This window comes from Macrotis lagotis, chromosome 8 (assembly GCF_037893015.1).
Source record: "Macrotis lagotis isolate mMagLag1 chromosome 8, bilby.v1.9.chrom.fasta, whole genome shotgun sequence".
Taxonomy (NCBI): Eukaryota; Metazoa; Chordata; class Mammalia; order Peramelemorphia; family Peramelidae; genus Macrotis; species Macrotis lagotis.
This window is the reverse complement of record NC_133665.1, coordinates 106,238,300-106,258,226: the sequence shown is the minus strand read 5'-3', so window position 1 is coordinate 106,258,226 and position 19,927 is coordinate 106,238,300. Positions and strand designations below refer to the sequence as shown.

The 19,927-nt window shown below is 36.7% G+C and overlaps 2 protein-coding genes across 4 annotated transcripts in view; one reads left to right on the top strand and one right to left on the bottom strand.

The window, feature by feature from the left end:
- INKA1 (inka box actin regulator 1) overlaps window positions 1-19,927 on the bottom strand; it is a 63,713-nt gene that overhangs the window by 11,786 nt on the left and 32,000 nt on the right. The gene's annotated exons all lie outside the window — the stretch shown is intronic.
- The window catches only part of CDHR4 (cadherin related family member 4), a 40,948-nt gene continuing 29,906 nt past the window's right edge, over window positions 8,886-19,927 (top strand). Inside the window, 9 exon segments of the mRNA XM_074197980.1 lie at window positions 8,886-8,956; window positions 9,066-9,146; window positions 10,522-10,703; window positions 13,224-13,386; window positions 13,793-13,881; window positions 15,010-15,108; window positions 16,906-17,009; window positions 18,597-18,733; window positions 18,844-19,027. Coding sequence (XP_074054081.1) covers window positions 8,908-8,956; window positions 9,066-9,146; window positions 10,522-10,703; window positions 13,224-13,386; window positions 13,793-13,881; window positions 15,010-15,108; window positions 16,906-17,009; window positions 18,597-18,733; window positions 18,844-19,027 — 1,088 coding nt within the window. The 5' untranslated portion in view covers window positions 8,886-8,907.

Below are 19,927 nucleotides of genomic sequence, written 5' to 3'. Positions count from 1 at the left end.
ATAATAATAATAGCTAACATTTATATTGCTCTTATAAGGTACCAGTGCCAATGCACTTTACTATTATTTCATTTGATCTTCACAACAACCCTGGGAGATAGATGCTATTATTATCTCATTTTATAGATGAGGAAACTGAGGCAGATAGTGGATAAATGAATTGCCTAGAGTCACAAAGTTAGTAAATGTCTGAGACCAAATTTGATTTCATCTTTCTAATTACAGGCTGTGCCACCTAGATGACATCTAGGTTGCCAGCTTGAATGACTAGGGAAGGGGTGGTGCCCTTGAGAAGAATAGAAAAATTTGGAAGAGGAAGGCTCTGGAGGAAAAGATAATGAGTTCAGTTTTGGATTTGTTGAATTTAAGATGTGAATGGAACATTCTAATTCAAGATATCCAATAAGCATTTGGAGATGTGTTGGGAGTCAGTCAGTAGATATTATTTACTGGATAAATAGATTTGAGAAATATCAGCATGGAGGTGATCATTGAATCCATAGGCTTCTTATTTTTTTATTTTTTAGATTTTTCAAGGCAATGGGGTTAAGTGGCCTGCCCAAGGCCACACAGCTAGGTATTTATTAAGTGCCTGAGGTCGGATTTGAACCTAGGTACTCCTGACTCCAAGGCCGGTGCTCTAACCATTGCACCACCTAGCCACCCCTCATAGGCTTCTTATAATAATAGTTTAAAATAATTGAAGGTACAGAATCCAGCTTGTGAAGGAAGAATCAGCAGTTTTGTACAGCTCATCCAACATACCTCATCTACAACAACCTAGAAATCCACTATACCTTCCAGTATAAAAGTCAGCGAGTCCAGCAGAAGGTTACAGAATACTCAACCACACACAAGACAACAAATCCAAATTTGGGTCAGGATCTTGCAGAACTCTGACCAGAAGAGCAATAAATAGATCTATCCCCAAATTGCACTACTTTGGAAGCTCTGAAAACTTGCATGCCCCTATTTTGAAAACAGCGGAAAATGATAAAAAGACAAAAGTTCTGGTCAGATATTACCCGTATAAGTGAGCAGAACCAAATATTGACATGAAACCCAAGGTCAAGAAGTAGGCTGGAAAAACAAGCAATTAAAAAGAACCTGACCACAAATATCAAGTAGCTTTTTGGTGACAGGCAAATTCAATACAGAAACAAAGAAGACAATGATTTGAAAACATCTACAAGCAAGGTATCAAAGAAAAGTGCAGATTGAATGAAAGCCCAAAGAATTCTTAGAAGAGTTAAAGGGATTTCAAAAAAGGAATTAAAAAATTAAACCATATAAGAAACTGTGAAGGAAAAAATGGGAAAAGAAATGAAGTTATGTAAGAAAGTTATGAAAAGAAAATTAGAAGAATTGAAAAGATGTACAAAACATTGCTAAAGAAAATAACTCCTTAAAAATTAGAATTGAGGGGAGGCTAGGTGGTGCAGTAGATAGAGCACCAGCCCTGGAGTCAGGAGTACCTGAGTTAAAATCCAACCTCAGACAATAATTACCTAGCTGTGTGGCCTTAGGCAAGCCACTTAACCCCATTGCCTTGCAAAAAAGCCAAAACTAAAAACTAAAAAAAAAATTGAATTGACCAAATGGAAGTTACTGCCTCAATGAGACATTAAGAAATAATAAAACTAAGTCAAAAGACTGAAAAATAAAAGAAATTATCAAATATTTCATAGGAAAAACAACTGCCCTGGAAAAATGATCAAGGAGACATAATTTAGGAATCATTGAACTACCTGAAAACTATGAACAATCATATTTCAAGGAATCATAAAGGAAAACTCCCTGGATATCTAAGAATCCAATGGCAAAGTACAAATCAAAAGAGTTCATCAGTCATTTCCCAAAAGAAACCTCAGAATGAAAACTCCCAAGAATATTGCAGTAAAACAGACTCATAAGGAGGAAGAGGGTAAAATGGAGAAAGATGAGTGTAAGAAAATAGGATGTAAGAAAATAAACAATTTACAATCATAATTATGAGTGTGGATGGGATGGACTCACTCATAAAATGGAAGAGGAGAAGGAGAGTGAATTAGAAACTAATAATATATGGTTATTAAGAAACACACTTAAAACAGAAAGATACACAGAGTTAAAATAAAGGGCTGGAGCAGAATCAATTATGCTTCATCTAAGGTTAAAAAGAAGGCAAGAGATATCAATCATGATTTTAGGCATAGCAAAAGCAAAAATAAACAGGGAAACTTCATCTTGCTAAAATATACTATGGACAATGAATTAATATCAATACTCAACATATATGCTTCCAATATAATAATATTCCAGTTTTTAAAAGTTAAATGAGTTATAGGAGGAAACAATAAACACTATTAGTAGGGAACCTCAATTTATATCTTCTCACACATAATAATTCTGACTATAAAATAAAAGAAGAAATAGAATTTTGGAAAAGTTAGATATGTTAAACTTTTGGATATTATTGAATTGGTATAAAAAGAATTAAACCTATTTTTTTCAGTTGTGCAATGCACTTTTGCAAACACTGACTATGTATTAGGGCACAAAAACCTTATAAATAGATGCAGAAAAGCAGAAATATTATCTATTTTTGACTATATCAAAAATTATATTCAGTAAAAGATCTTTGAAACATAGATAAAATTAACTGAAAATTAAATAACTTAAACCTAAAAAATGAGTGAGTCAAAGAACAAATCATACAATTAATAATTTTATTAAAGATAATGACAATAATGAGACAACATACTAAAATTCATAGAATGCAATCAAAACAATACTTAGGGAAAATAAATATCTCAAAATGTTTGCATAATAAAAAGAGTAGAGCAATTAATTGAGCAGGCAGCTAAAAATAAAACTAAGAAAAACAAAATTAAAAACCTTCAATTAAATACCAGAAAAAATCCTGAAAATTAAAGAAGAAATTAACAAAATTGAAAGTAAAAATTCATTCAACTGCTAAATAAAATTAGAAACTTTTTCTTGAAAAAGCAAACATGAAAATAAAAGACCATTATCTAATCTGATTTTTAAAAAGAAAAGCAAATTATGAATATAAAAAATTTAAAAGATTAATTCATAAACAATGGAGAGGAAATAGAAATTATTAGGAGCTATTTTGTCCAACCATATGCCAATAAAACTGAAAATCTAAATAAAATGGGTGACTATTAACAAAAATATAAATAACCCAGTTCAAGAGAATTAAAAAATAAAATATTTATACAACCCTATCTTATTTTTTGAACTTAGAAAATATTGTATTTTTTCAATTACATGTAAAAACAAATTTTAATATTCTTTTTAAAAAATTGAGTGCCAATTTTTCCCTTTCTTCTCTCCCCCCCTCATTGAGAAGGCAAGCAATTTGATATAGTACAACCCTATCTTTAAAAAAAGAATAAGCCATAAATAAGCTCCCCAAGGGCAAAAACTCCAGGACCAGATGGATTTCCATGTGTGCTCTACAAAACATTTAAAGAATAATTACTTCCAGTATTACATAAACTGTTTAGAAAAAATTAGGCAGGAATGGAGTCCTGTGAAATTGTTTCTATGATATAACTCTGGTCTTGAAACCTATACCTGGAGAGTCAAAATTGGGAAGGAAATTTGTATTCCAAGTTCCCTAATGAGTATTTATGCCAAAAAAAAAAAAAAAAAAAAACCCTCACAAAACTTAAATAAAACACTTAGTAATGTAATTACAGCAATATATCACAAAGACCCCTACACAATGACCAAGCTAGATTTATACCAGGAATGGAAGACTGATTCCACATTAAGTATACTTGACCATGTCAGTAACAAAAGCAATTATTTTAATGGATGCAGGAAAAGCTTTCGACAAAATAAAGCACCCATTCCTGTTTAAAAAAAAACTCACTGGAATGCACAGGAATGAATGAAGTTTTTCTTAAAATGGTAAGTTATTGTTCAGTCTTGTCCAACTCTTCGTGACCCCATCTGGGGTTTTCTTGGCAAAGATATAGGAAGAGTTTTTCATTTCCTTCTAATTTTACAAATGAGGAAACTGAGGCAGAGTTAAAGTAACTTGCCCAGGGCCACACAGCTAGTTAGTGTCTGAGGCTTCATTTGAACTCAGGTCTTCATGATTCCAGATCTGACACTTCTTCCACTGTGTCACCAAGCTGCCCCCCCAAAACAGTATTATCTATCTAAAATGAAGCATAAACATTTTCTGTAATGAGGACAAACTAAAAGCCTTTCCAATAAAATGAGAATTAATGCAAGGATTCCATTATCACCATTTTTATTCAATATATTATTAAAAGTATTAGCTATAGCAATAAGAAAAGGAAAAGAAATTATAGAAATAAGCACAGATAATGAGGGAAAAACTATCACTTTTTGCTTAGAGAATTCTCAACTAAAAAACTAGTTGAAACCCTAACAGCTTTATCCATATATATATATATATATATATATATATATATATATATATATATATATATATATATATATATATATATATATATATATATATATACAGGAAAAGATAAAAAGAGAAATTACATTTAAAATTACTTCCCTTCACTCTAACCCTAAATGCCTTCCCACTCCAACTCCAAAGTGGGAGTCAAGAAACACAAAAATTCTGTGAACATAATTATAAAACACTTCACTTGAAGACATCGAATTAATTGGAGGAATAGTAATTGCTCATGGGTAGGTCAAGTCAATGAGATAGAAATGACAATACTACCTAAAATAATTCACTTATTCAATATCACAACAATCAAACTATTGAAGAATTTTTTATTGACCTAGGAAAAATAACAAATAATATAAAAATAAAAACAAAATTCATATAGAAGAGTATAAATTTAATAATTATCAAAATAATTTGGTACTGGATAGGAAATAGATTGGTTAATCAATGGCGCAATGATTTACAAAAGCAATATGAGCACAGTAACTCAATGTTTGATAAATCCAAAAGATCCCACTTATTGGGGTAAGAACTTACTATTTGATAGAAACTGTTGGGAAAACATCTCAAATTGTATATATACTTACATCTCACATTGTATATATATATATATATATATATATATATATATATATATATATATATGTATATATATAATTGTATAGATATTAAAATAAGATAAAATGGGTACATAATTTAGTTATAAGTGACATCTTAAGCAAATGAATGAAGTTTAGAAGAAATTACTTGTCAGATGTATAAATGGAGAATTTATTAACAAGCAAGAGATGAGTTCTTGGGAGGTAAAACAGATAGTTTTAATTATATAAAATTTTAAAAAGTTTTTTTTCACAAACAAAACTAATGCAGCTAAAATTAGAAAAAAAACAGGAAACAGGAAAACAATCTTTGCAGCAAGTTTCTCTGACAGATTTCATTTCTAAACTATAGAGGGAACTGAGTCAAATTTATAAAAATAAGAAATGTTCCCCAATTCATAAATGATCAAAGGATATGAACAGGCAGTTTTCAGAGGAAGATATCAAAGCTATCAATAACCAAATGGAAAAATGTCCTAGATCACTAATAATTAAAGAAAACTAAATTAAGACAGTTTTGAGGTACCACCTCATAGCCATAAGTTTGGTTAAGGTAATAAAAATGGAAAGTGATATGTGCTGGAACTAGTTCACCATTCTAGAGAATACTTTGGAATTCTGCCCAAATGAATACCCAGCAATACCACTAACACATCTGTTCCGCTAGGAGATGAAATAAAAGATTCATATATTAAAAATTATTTATAGAAGATCTACTTGTGGTGCCAAAAGTGAGGGTATGTCCATAAATTGAAGAATAACTGAACAAGTTTTGGTGTGGGCATATTTACATATATATATTCATACATACAATATGCACATATACCTCTATGATAGTACACTTGTGTTGTAAAAAAACAATGAAAGAGATGATTTCAGAAAAACCTGGGAAGATTTATATGAACTGATGAAAATGAAATGAGCAGAACCAGGAGAACAATCAACATAATAATAACCATATTGACTCTGACAACATAATGACCAAGTTACAAAGGACTCATGATGAAACATGATATTTGCCTCCAAGGAGAGAATTAATGAACTCAGTTTGAAGCATATTTTTTCTCTTTCTTTTTTGAGGAGGGTAGGATGGGGTGGGGAGAAGATGGTCACTACATAAATATTTTTCAGGCTATAAATATTTGTAACAAGCTTTGTTTTTCTTGTCTGCTTATTGAGTAGGAGAGGGAGTAGAGGAGGAAGAGAATTTAGAAATGGAAAAAATAACAAAATGTCTCAGTGCTTTTCAAAAAATAAAGTAAATTACTTATTCACAAGCATACCAATCAAAGTACCTAAAATTATTTTATAAAGCTAGGAAAAATTAGTAGCAAAATTCATCTGGAGAAATAAAAGGTCAAGAATATCAAGGGAATTAGTGAAAAAATGCAAAGGAAGGTGGCTTAACTGATCTAAAACTATATTATAAAGCAGCAGTCATCTAAACTATTTGGCAATAGCTAAGAAATAGATGGATGGATCAATGGAATAGATTAAATACAAAAGAATATAAATGAATATAGTAAACTACTGTTTGACAAACCTGAAGACTTCCAACTTCTGCAATAAGAACTCACTATTTGACAAAAATTGCTGGGAAAACTAGAAAATAGTATGGCTGAACCTAGACATAGAACAACATCTCACATCCTATAACAAGATAAGGTTGAAATGGGTACATGATTTAGACATAAAGAGTGATACCATAAGTCAATTAGGAGAGCAACAAATAATTTATCTGTCTAATCTATGGAGAGGGGAGGAGTTTATGACCAAACTGAGATAGAGAATATTATAAAATGCAAAATGAATTATTTTGATTACACTGGAGTCAGGAGGACCTGACTTCAAATCCGACCTCAGACACTTAATAATTACCCAGCTGTGAGACTTTGGGTAAGTCACTTAATCCCATTGCCTTGCCAAAAAGAAAAAAGAAAAAAAAGAAATGCAGTAAGCTAGGAAACAATTTACATAGCTAATATTTCTTAAAGAGGATTCATATCTAACAAATATAGAGAACTGAGTCAAATTTATAAGAACATATGTCATTTCCCAATTGATAAATTGTCAAAGGATATGAATAGGCAGCTTTCAAATGAAGAAATTAAAGAAATTAAAAAAGGTTCTAAAACTGATTAGGGAAATGCAAATTAAAATTAAATTAAATGCAAATTAAAATAACTCTTGAGTAGCACCTCATAACTATTAGATTGATTAAAATGACAAAAAAAGGAAAATGATCAATATTGGAAGGGATATGGGAAAATTAGGACACTAATATACTGTTGGTAGAGTTGTGAACGGATTCAACCATTTCGATCCAGCAATGCTATTTACTAGGTCTGTATCCCAAAAAGATCATAAAAAAGGGGGAAAGACTCACATGTACAAAAATATTTATAGAAGCTCTTTTTGTAATGGCAAAAAATTGTAAATTGAGGGGATGCCCAAATTGTGGTATATGAATGTAATGCAATATTATTGTTCTGCAAGAAATCATGAGCTGGAGGACTTCAGACAACCCTGGAAAGACTTACATGAACCGATGCTGAGTGAAGAGAACAGAACCAGAACATTGTATATACTAAGAGTAATATTGTACGATGATTAACTATGATGAACTTTGTTCTCAGCAATTAAGTGATCAAGGACAATTCTAAAAGACTTTTGATGGAGAATGCCATCCACATCCAGAGGAAAAAAATTGTAGAATCTGAATGCAGACCAAAGCATACTATTTTCACTTTTTAAAACTTGTTTTTTTCTTTCTCATGTTTTTTTGCCCTTTAGTTTTGATTCTTCTTTCACAACATGACTAATTGGAGCTCTGTTAAACGTGATTAGTCATGAATTACCTATATCAGATTATTTGCTACCATGGAGAATGGGAAGGGAAGGAAGAGAGGGAGAAAAATCTGGAACTCAAAATCCTACAAAAAGATGAATGTTGAAAACTATCTTTGCATGTAAATTGGAAAAAAATAAAACAACACTTAATAAAATAAAATAATTGAAGGAAAAATAAATTTCATTTATTTTTTTATTTATATTATTTTATATTATTTATTTATTTATAGTGAAATAAAGATAAATTTTTTTCAAGTTTATGAACCCCCTCAAAATTTATCCATGGATTTCTTGGTCCATGGGTTCCAGGTTAAGAGTCCCTGTCCTATAGAAAGTATCTTCAATACTAGGACATAAGTTACATCCTTTAACCTTGTTAATCTCAACCAAGCTCCTCTTGTCATGCTCTCCATAGGGACAAAGGAGAAATTTTGGCAAAGGGGGAATAAACAGGACTTGGGTTTTTCATTTTTTAGGAGAAATGAGTGAGAAAAGTCAAAGATAGTCCTCAGGTGCCAGATAAGTGAAGGAAGGGAAATGAATGATGCTTCAATGAACAGAAAGTGAAGTCAAAAGGAAGAACAGGTTGAATTTGAGGGGCCAGTGGGACATACAAGTGATTTTTCTCTTCCTAACTCTTTCACTAAAGAGCTGGGTTACCTTGAATAGCTCATCTGCTTTACCAGAGCCTCAGTTGCCCCATCTATGACATGGACATACTCATACATGCCCTTCTGAACACCAGGAGATAGAATGTTCACAAAGTAGGGAATGAGGTGACAAGTACCTGATACCTGGGGATCATGGACAGGGATTTTTCTAAACCCAAAGCTGGGTGGGGCAGTGGAGGGTGGTGTCCTAAGATCTGGGCAACGCTAGGAGTCCTACCTACCCCTAGCTCCCAGGCAATGCATCCTGGCAACCTTGTGGGTACGACAAACACCAGTTAACAGACAGAGGCTTCAGATGAGGGAGCGCTAGTCACCTTCTCAGTTGTTGGCCTTCAATATGAAGTGGCTCTACGTGGCAGGGCTCATTTGTGCCCTGGAAATTTGGGGTATGCAGTAGTTGGGGGTGGGAAGAATAAAGGTAAAGGAATGGTCCTGAGGTATGATCATCTTCCATTCCTTTCCAACCCCAGTCAGAACCTGTCCTTTTTTCTTAAGGTGCCTCCAGTTTACTCAAATTAGGGGATTGTGATAGTTTATATGGTGACCTTCTTTCAATAACAACCCAGGATCTGAGAGGTAAGTTATCCTCTTGGGGAGGCTCCTAGGGCGGGAATGAGTCCAGGGGGCAAAGAGAATGAAGCCCAGGCTGATCTTTAGCATCAAACTCTGGGTCCCCTTGAACCTCCAGACCTCCCCAATGTAATTACCTTTAGTCTTACCTTCTAAATTTTTCCAAAGGTCCCCTATTACTCAACAGAGATTTCCACCTTCCACTCCCCACTCTGGAATTATATGAAGTACTGAGAAGAGTTCTGTATTTGGACCTAGGAGAGCTGGGTTTGAATATGTGTTTTATGGCTTCCTACAGGTATAAATAACTGTGGTCAGATCAATTAACTTTTTTGTTAAAAATATAAATCTGGCAACTTGGTGACTCAGAGGATTGTGCTGGATTTGTGATCAGAAAAACCTAAGCTGGAATCCTGCTTAGTTTGTGTGATCCTAGTCAAGTCACTTCATCTCTCTTTGACTCAGTTTTCTCATCTATAAAATGGGGATAGAAGTATATATCTCAGTCAATAAGAATTAAGTGTTTACTATGTATCAGACTCTATATCTCACAGGGTTGGTGTGAAGATCAAATGAGATAATATATGTATAGTACTTGGAGGCAGCTAGATAGAGTAACTGAACTTGGGAGTCACAAAGACCTGAGTTTAAATCCAGCCTTGGACACTCACTGGCTGTGTGACTCAGGGGAAGTAACTTAATCTCTTAATTTCTTCATCTATAAAATGGGAATGATAATATATAGGATCTACTTCCCAAGGTATCTATAAGGATTAAATAAGTTAATGTTTGTCTTGGGAAAGGGGGGAGGGAAGAAAGTCAGGTAGGAAAATGTGGAGCATAAAATCTTACAAAAGAGATGTCAGCTATTATTATTTATAACCTTAAATTGCTATATAAATTCTTGCTATTACATTTATCACTTTTCCCCCCTTCTGGGACTTAGTTTCCCAAACTTTAAAATGAAGAGTTTGGGAAAGCCAATCACTGAAGTCTCTTTGACTCTATTCTCCTACAAAGAAAACCAAAACTTTGAAAATCACATGATCTATTCAATGTCAATCAGTTCCTTTGCATTAGGGCCAGGAATAAACTGCTTTTATTATGATCTGAGATGCAGGTGAGAGAATCAGGGGATGTAAAATTGGAATGGGGATTAGAGGTTATCTACTCTTAACTCTCAGATATGAAAAACTGAGGCTCAGAGGTAATAAGTGATTTTTCTCAAGGTTTCACAGGTAATAAGTGGCCAAGCCAGGATTTGCCCCCAGGTCCTCTTGACTCCAGTTCAACTGCCTGGGTTCCTAAGATGGTTCTAGGCTGCCCTTGGGGCACAAAGGGCACAAGGAATCCAGAGCACTGAGCTGTGGTTTGGGTACAGGCTTGCAGAGGCTACCCTGGACTGTGAGTCTCCCTGAGACACAGGAACCTGGCTCGGTCATCCACACATTCTCTTTCAACTGCTCCTGCCCACCCACCCTGGAGCTCAGCAGCGTGATTCCCCCCAGCTCCTTCTTTAACCAACCCAGCTTATCTGGATATTACACCCAATATCTGGCAAAGGTAAGAGGGGCGAGGGTTAGGGTTCTTAAGGAAATCTAAGAGAACCCGAGCTGGTGTCCAACAAGCATTCTATCAACTATTACTTAAGGATACTTGATTCTGTTTGGAGTAGGGGAGATAAATATCTTAGAACCTGGAAAGGACTTTGGAGATTTTGATTTATTTCCCATCTGTGTGAAAGCAGAGAATTGGATTAGATGAGCTCTAGCTGAATTCAATAAATATTCATGGGGGCCTACTCTAGGCAATGCTTGCAGGTCCTTCCTGGTCTAAATTTCTTGATGCTATGAATCAGACATAGTCCCGAGAGAGAGAGAGAGAGAGAGAGAGAGAGAGAGAGAGAGAGAGAGAGAGAGAGAGAGAGACTTCCCAGAGCAAGTTGATGATGAAATCTGAGACCTCTGGACATTTTCAGGATTCCTAGAACTAAGAGATAAAAGGGACCTTTAAAAAATTCATTTAGATTGGTAGCTAAGTGGCACAGTGGAGGCCTGGGGTCAAGAATACTCATCTTCCTGAGTTCAAATCTGGCTACAGAAACTTAGTAGATATGTGACTTTGGATTAGTTACTTAACCTCATTTGTTTCCTCCTCTATCAAATGAGCTAGAGAAAGAAATAGTAAATCATTCCAGTAACTTTGCCAAGAAAACTCCAAATGGGATCAGGAAGAGTTGGACATGATTAAACAATAATATCATTTTAAGAAAAGCTCCAGGGGGTGGCTAGGTGGCGCAGTGGATAGAGCACCGCCTCTGAAGTCAGGAGTACCTGAGTTCAGATTTAGCCTCAGACACTTAATAATTACCTAGCTGTGTGGCCTTGGACAAGCCACTTAACCCCATTGCCTAGCAAAAACCTAAAAAACTAAAAAAAAAGCTCCAATCATTCCTGTGCTTTCTAGTGGGTTTTTTTTTTTAAAAAAAATAGGAATGGGCTATATTTTGTCAAAAGCTTTTCCTGCATCCATTGAAATAAAGTGATTTTTGTTGTTTTTATTACTGATACAATCAATTATGCTTATAGTTTTCTTAATATTGAGCCAGTCTTGCATTTCTAGTATAAATCTACCCTGGTCATAGTCTAAGGGCTGACCATTCCAAAATCTTTGCCAATAAAGAAGTCATGAAGAGTCAGACACAACAGAAAAATGGCTGACAAACAAGAAAATTGGTCTAGTCCAACCTTCTTCTTCATATATATATATATATATATATATATATATATATATATATATATATATATGTATTAAAGGGTCTAAAGAGATCATACATGCCAGCTTCTACCTGTTCCCCTAACCACTGACTCTTAGAGGACACCCTTAGGACTGGGATCCAAGGGGTGTAGCCACTTCAAATTTCTTTGGTCTACTTCCAAAATCCTGAGTAGTTGCCCCTACCTGCTCCTGCTGGGATCTGATTTCCTAGGAATAGATTGAGGTTTGAAAATGGATGAAGGACATGATCTGGGCAGGATATTTCTAATTTAAAAAAAAAAAGGTTGTCTTCTGTTTTTGCAGCCATTTGATTCAGAATCTATCCCTCCCACCATACCACTCATCCAAGAATCCTTATATGGGAAGGATTGAAGAAGGTTGGACAAGACAGCCTTCAGAACCCTGAGTGAGGGCCAGAGGAGCAGAGGGAGAAAGAGAGGGAGAGAAGAGCAATGGAATTTCCAGGACATGAGATGAAAAAGACTACAGAAGGGTTAGGAAGAAATCATGCCATATTCTGGTTTTTAAAACCTCATCATGTTTGTTTTAATATTAAAATACATCCCAAATCATCAATTACGATGTTACAAAAACACAAATCACTGCACTACTGCTTCTTGGTCAAAATTAAGGAGAGAAAAGAATTCTTTACGCTAATAATTAACAAGTTTGTTAATAGCAAGGTATATCTTGAAGTTTCCTATTTAAACTAACTCTTCCTGTTAATTAGGTGCTAAATTTAGTTGTTCATTTTTGAATTTACATAGCTAGTAAATACTGGAGACTGAGTCCAATTGCAGTGCTCTCTGAGTTACAGCCACACTCTAGTGACAGTATTAAAATGAGCTTTTGTAAAACAATTTAAACATATTATTTCATTTTATCTTCACAATAACCATGGGAGATGTTTGGGATTTTTTTAGTGGTGTCTGACTATTTGTGACCCCATTTGAGGTTTTCTTTGCAGAGATACTAGAATGGTTTTGTAATTTCCTTTTCCAGCTCATTTGACAGATGAAGAAACTAAGGCAATTAGGATTGGTTAAACAGTGAGTAAATGTCTGAGGCTGCATTTGAACTTAGGAAGATGAGTCTTCCTGACTCCAGGTCCTATACCTTATCTACTCTCTACTGAGCCATCTAGCTGCCCCTGGGAGATAGGCATTTATAATTATCCACATTATATAAATGAGAATACTGAGGCAGTCCAGGATCACAAAGCTACTAAGTATCCGAAGTGAGATTTGTACTTCCTGACTTTGGGTTTAGCTATCTATCTACTAAACCACTGCATGCTTCCCCTAGGTGACCTTAAGCAGTGCAGCCAGGCTGGATGCCCGGCAGGTGAACCACTATCAACTCAATCTGAAGCTTACATGTATAAAAGACACTTGGAATTTACCCCTGTCAGTTGATGTTCATGAGGTCCATGGTCACCCCATCTGTCTGAACCACTTTAATGGTCCAGGTAAGGAGGGGGTAGATACAGTGGCTTTTGGGAGCTTTGCTTCAACTGACTCCAGTGTCCATGGCACAGTGATTTGGATCAAAGTGGACATACTCTATACCTTCTGGCACCATGCCCATGACCTAGAGCACATAGGGAAGGGTGCAAGTGCTAACTCCTCCTATGCCTTTTATATAATCCTTTTTCTGGCACCTGGGAGGATGGAAGTGAGAGGAAGAGTCTTCTCCAACAGCGACCTAGAGCAAAGAGGCAGTGGGCTAGAATGAAAGAAAGCAGGGGATCTGGGTTTGAATCCACTACTCTTGTAATCTTTCTGAGTGTCATCTGCAAAATGAGGAAATTAGTCTAGATCATTTCTAAGGTCCTTTCTATCCTTTAAATACTGTTATTTTCTTGCCTGGGGCAGTTGGGGACAAGGTACAGGTTCTGGAGACTGTGGAACCCCAGTCCTTGATCTATGTGGTGCTGCTCCGTAGAGGTCTGACTGGTATCAAGGTGAGCCTGGGGGCCAGGGTGTGGGAGCCTAGAGCTTGGGGACCAAGGGGAAAAGGAATGGGCAGGGATTATCCTTCTTTAACCCCCAGGCAGAGAATTATAGAATATTCTAGGCAGAAGAATGGACCATTGATATGGTCTAGCCTGATGGAGAGAATGCTTGGCTTGGAGGCAGAAAACCTGAGTTCAAATCCAGCCTCAGACACTGAACAAATCATCTAGTCTCTCTGAGTTTCGTTTCCTTATATGTAAAATAGGAATACTAGTAACAGCTGCTTTACCAGGTTATGAAGCTCTAGTGAGATAATAAAAGCAAAGTATTTGGCAAAGCTCTATCTAGAGCTTAGCTACTTTTATTATTGTTAATATATAAAATATTATGGCAGCTAGGTGGCACAGTGAACAGAATGCCAGGCCTGGGAATCAGACCTGGCATCAGTTCAAATCTGGCCTCAGACTTACTAGCATGGAACCTTGGGCAATCACAAACCCTGTTTGCCTCAGATTCTTTATCCGTCAAATGAACTGGGGAAGAAAATAATAAACCACTCTAGTATCTCTGCCAAGAAAACCCTAAATGGGATCACAAAGAGTCAGACATAACTGAAATGATTAAGCAACAGCAAATAATATTATATAATACCATAGATAAATTATGTTATATAAAATAAAATATAAATTATATAATTGTTATAGTATATGCTATATATTATATTATATACATTATGTTAACATATTATGTCATATATATATCATATATAAAATATATAATATGTTAGTTATCGATTAGTTATAGAATATTAGAATAATATAGAATATTAAATATTAGGAAATAATAAGGCATGAGACATGCTCTAGAATAGTGAGAGGCTATATAAAGGGAAATAGCAGAAGAGACAGGTAGCTAGGTAGCTATAGGATTTCCTCAATTTACAGATGAAGATATTGAAGTTCAGTAAGGTACTACAGGTCACCTGGCTAATAAAGTTTCAGATTCAGCTTTAGATCCTCTGATTCCAACCTGGCCCTCTTTCCCTTATCACAGTGAAATTGGTTTGTGGAGGGCTTAGAAGAGAAGAGACCCAATCTGGGTCCTTGGTTGCCCACTCCAGCCTCTCTCCCTTGCAGATGGCAATCACAAATCCTCAGGACACCAAACCCTTCTCTATCAATGAGCTGGGACAGGTGCTAACCCCCAGGGAGGGCCTCATTGGAAGTGCCTACAAGGTGAGAGTCATCTACCTGGGGGGGGGGGGCAGTGGAAGGGTGGAAAGAAATGAACAACTGAAGTAGCTTTATGGAAGCCCTGGAAAGTGTTAGGAATAGTGGAAAGTGTAGGGTGAAGGCTGAGAAAACTTTTAGACTGAAAAAGAGAGGGAGTAGTGGGTAAGATGAATAGAGAAAAGGCAGTAGCTCTGCCTACTGCCCAAATGATCTGTTCATTAATTCAGCCAATTTGTATTAAGCATCTCTTGTATACAACCAATCAACCAAGAAGGATTTATTGAGCACTTACTAATATAACTGGCTCTTTGCAGAAAGCTGGGATAGAAAGGCAAAAATACAAAAACTGTCCTTGCTCTCCAGAAGGAGGGCCTTGTACTCTAATGGGAGAGTCAATGTGTATGTCCAGTACCTGTTTACTGCTTAGAAGCAAAATCACCTTAGAGGGTGATCCACGGAAAATATTATGAGAATACTATGTTGAGCCCCGGGGAAGAAGGGCGGTTGAGAGATATATATATCCCTCACCCTCATGAACTCCCCATCTAATAGAGCAATGATGTATGCAAGCACAGAGAAGATTCCTATATGAAGAGAGCATCAGGGAGGCACAATAGTAATTAATGGGAGGTCCCAGGAAGAAAGTGATTCCCAACCATGAGGATTAGGGAGAGCTTCCAGAAGGAGATAGGATTTGAGTTGAGTTTGGACTGTGAAAGGCCTTGGAGTTTTGGAGGCAGTGGGGAGCCAGTGAAGATTATTGAGCAGAAGCCTGAACTGATCAGTTCTATTCATAAGGAAGATGATTCTTGGGAGTGGAATAAAGATTGGTTTATTAGTATGGGAGGCAGAGTAGGGTGGAGTGAGGAGAGCATATAAGCAAAAAAACTTGTAAAGATGCAAGTGATAATCCAGTCTGGTGGTAACAAGGACCAGAGTGACAGTAATTGGAACAGAAGAGTATGATAATGTGGAGGTACTTATATTGGAAAAGGGGAAAAGTCAACACCCTCAGATTTCAAAGGATATTCTTCTCACTCCTCCCCTCATTAAAATTCAAATTTCCCCAAGGTCTGAATGTTTAACCACTATATGGAAAAACAGCTAATTAATAGGCAGGCAAGCATGGCCTAGCAGTTAGAATAAGTGAAAGAATCCCACCTTGAATACTTATGTGGGACCCTAGGCAAGTCACTTAGTGCCTCTGTGCCTCAGTTTCCCCATCTCTAATTGTGAGAGAGTTGTACTCAAAGGTTTCTTAGTTCCCTCCTAGTTCTAAATCTATAATCCTATGACTAAACCAATGCACACTAAGGTGAAACACTAGTAAGCCAACATTTCTGTAGCACTTTGCAACTTATAATATTGTCTAATATGAGATGGGTAGGACCAGTAACATTAATCTTATTTTACTGAGGAGATTCAGAGATCATTCCCACAGGTAATAAAGAAATGAACCAACCTTTAAACCTAGGATTCCTATTTCTCTTCCCCTCCCATCTCCCACTTCTTTAGAATGAATAACCAACAGCTTAATGGGTCAACCCTATCTAGGGTAGTTGAATTTCAAGAGAGGAATTTGTCAGTTCAATAAACCTTATTAACAGTCTAAACTCTAGAAGTACAGAAACCAAGTTTTATCTTTGTATATTCCCCAGGCCTGCAGAGTTTTATTGAATGAGTGAATAAATGAGTGAATGAATGAACAAATGAAGTTTTTATGGAAGGGTTTTGATTTAGGATAAAAGGGCCTCAGCTCTTCACTCTTCATTTTGGTTTTCTCCTGGGTCTCACCCATAGCACTTCCAACTGAAGATACTGGTGACTGATGGACAAGGCAACAGCTGCCAGGGCATCCTGACAGTGGAGGTTCTACCCAATCCTTCCAATAAAATCTCCTTCGGGTAGGGAATCCTATTCTCGGGTCTAGGGCTGAATCCGTATCCTGTATAAGACAGAGGAATGTAGCCCCAGCTTCAACTTCAGGAACGGTCCCTCTTTGGTATCCTGCCTTGAGACTGTCCTTATTCATATTTTCTCTTAGAAGGCCCTAGTCTAGTCTGGGGTTTTGAAGGCATGGGAGTGAGGGAAACAATATGGTACAATGGAATAAATCCTCCTCTTGAAACTTGTTCCCCATGTTACCTTTTAACCTTCCTAGGCCCATCCATAAATAACATAAATAACCTTGGAAGTTCAGTCAAGGTTTATGCTATAATCTTATGATTTCTTCTACCAAAGTTCCAAAGAGGCAGGAAGAAGGTTTTGTACATAATATACAGCTAAATATATATATAGTATATTTAATGGTCTTGTTAAGAAAAAAGAGTCTGATATTCCATTTCGTTCCAATAATATTTACTGAATTTCATGTAACTCTAAATTTAACAATTAGAACCATCCAAAAGTTGAATGACCCAGATGATAGTGAGATCTTTAGGGGAATCTGGGAAAAGTGTCTCTTGGTTTCCAGTCTATCCCCTCTGTGATACATCTTTCCTACTGCTGCCTGGGAAATCTCTTGCTTGCTGGATAAAGCATGTCATGATCCTGACATTCCAATCCATTTAATCTAACTCCAACTTATTGGTCTAGACCTCTCTCCTCCTATTCTTTTTCTTCCAGTCCAATTTGGACCACTCTGGGTCCTCCATCCTTACTCTCTCCTCTCTCTAAGGTAGTACAGAGAGGTAAGGCAAGAAGGGCTGGTTTGTGTGACCTTGGGGATCAGTTACAGGTTCACACAGATTCCCAGGTTTAGAGATGAGAGGAACTTTAAGGGTCATCTCTTCCAACACCCCCATTTTACAGATGAGAAAACTGAAACCCAGGAAGGTAAGTCTCTATTTCTCCAAACCTCTGTCTCCTGCTCTGTTCAATGGGAATCATAATACTTGCATAATTTCATCCATACTGTAAAGTAAGATAAGTCATATATTGAATATTGTAAGTTATATAAATAAGTATCTTTGCTTATATTGTCCCAGAATGCTTAGAATAAATCCCCTTCCCCCCAATTCCCTATGTTAAATCTGTCTCTTCTTTTCAAACTTTTAAACTTCCATTCAGACTACCTCAGGAAGTTTCTTTGAAGCTCCGGGTAAAAGTGACTTCTCCCTTCTCCAATTTCTCATAGCATTCTACCTGGACTCCCCTTTATACACTTCTCGTTCTCCTTGATTAATATTTAGGTACATATGAATGAATGAATTCAAAAGCACTTATTACTCTATCCACTATACTGCTATCTCTCAGTGGGTATTGAATTGAATGTTGTAGAGGGGACCTCTGCAGTTCCTTCAGACTCTGAGATTTTGGGATCTGTGATTCTGAATGTATAAAGTGTTCAGTTCTAGGCTGGGGCTCAAGGGACTTCTCAATCATAGCCACCTCTCTCTTCCTCATCTGATTCCTTTGCTCAGATGGAGGGAGGATAATGCTAGGGAAAAGGTCTAGAAATGGGAAAGTTCTAAGATTTGTGGGGCCTGTAGTATTCAATTCCAGACCTTCAATATCTCTGAAGACCTAGTGGCTGGTGGAATGGTTGGCCAAGTCCAGGCCAATGGCAGCCGGGTTCGGTATGAGATCACAGAGCCTATTCCTTGCAGCTTGTACTCCATCAGTTCTGGTGAGCTTTTGTGAGTGTGGGGAAGTTTGGGGATGGGGCAGGGGAGATGGGTTGGGGATGGGTACTGTGGGCTGCATCAGAGATTCACTCTTACCCACCTGCTTGTACAGTGCATGGATTGATACAGATCACAACTCCTTTGGATCTGGAGCGGAACCCTGGGGCTGCAGTGACCAAGTTACAAGTGAAAGCGTATGACCCATTTCAGCCCTCTATTAGTGACCAGATCAGTGTCACCATCAATGTTCGGTCTACCAATACCTGGGCCCCTCGCTGTACCCCTGCTTTGCTAGTGTAAGTTGTCAGTAGTCACACTCTTGTCTTTCTGGATGGACCCTCTCTCATGAAACCCCCACTGCCCAGAGCCCACTTAGCCTGGTCCCCAAGACAGCATGAGACTGAGAATTCAGAAAAATCTGTGAAGCAGAGTTAGTTGCTGCTCCCTCTCTTGAGAGACCAGCATGAAAAGAATGAGTGCATTTTGTAAGTCTGGCAGAGGGGTAGCCTATTTGTTTGTTGTGTGGCATTCTGCTTTTATGATGAATAGAAATCATTCTAATGCCCCTTTTGGTATTTATTTAATCTTTTAATGTAGGAAAGTCAAAGAAACACTGTGGTTTAATAGAAAACATGTTGCATTTGGAGTCAGGAAGCCTATGTTCAAATTTTACTTCTGTTAATTAAGATCCATACAACCTTCAAACAACTTCCTGACTGAAAGTGAGCCTGGGTTTGTTTGTGTTTTTGTTCTTTTTCTCAAAGGACCATGACATCAGGGAAGTGATGCCATGACTTGCAAGCGAATTGGATTTAAGTGAGAGAGGGCTTGTGCAAAAGCACCAACCTCATTTTCTCCTTTAGAGCTGTTTAGGTCCAAGGGCCAAATTTGAAACAGGACCAGTAGAGATGGCTCTCAAGCTTATGATTATAGAATAAACCAAGGAACTCAGTCCATGGAATCCAGAGTCATCATTCCTAGTCTAGGAGTAATATGGATGGCCAGGACAGGTTAGACCTGGGAGAATTTTAGATAGAATATTTTAGTCTTCAAGGCTAGAAATGACAGATTTTTTTTATTTGTATTTCCAATGACTTTTCCTTGTATGGATTTCTGAATTTGTATATTCTTTCCAATATAAATACTGTGTTTTCTAGCATTTATATTTATTGTCTGTCTGTCTGTCTATATCTATC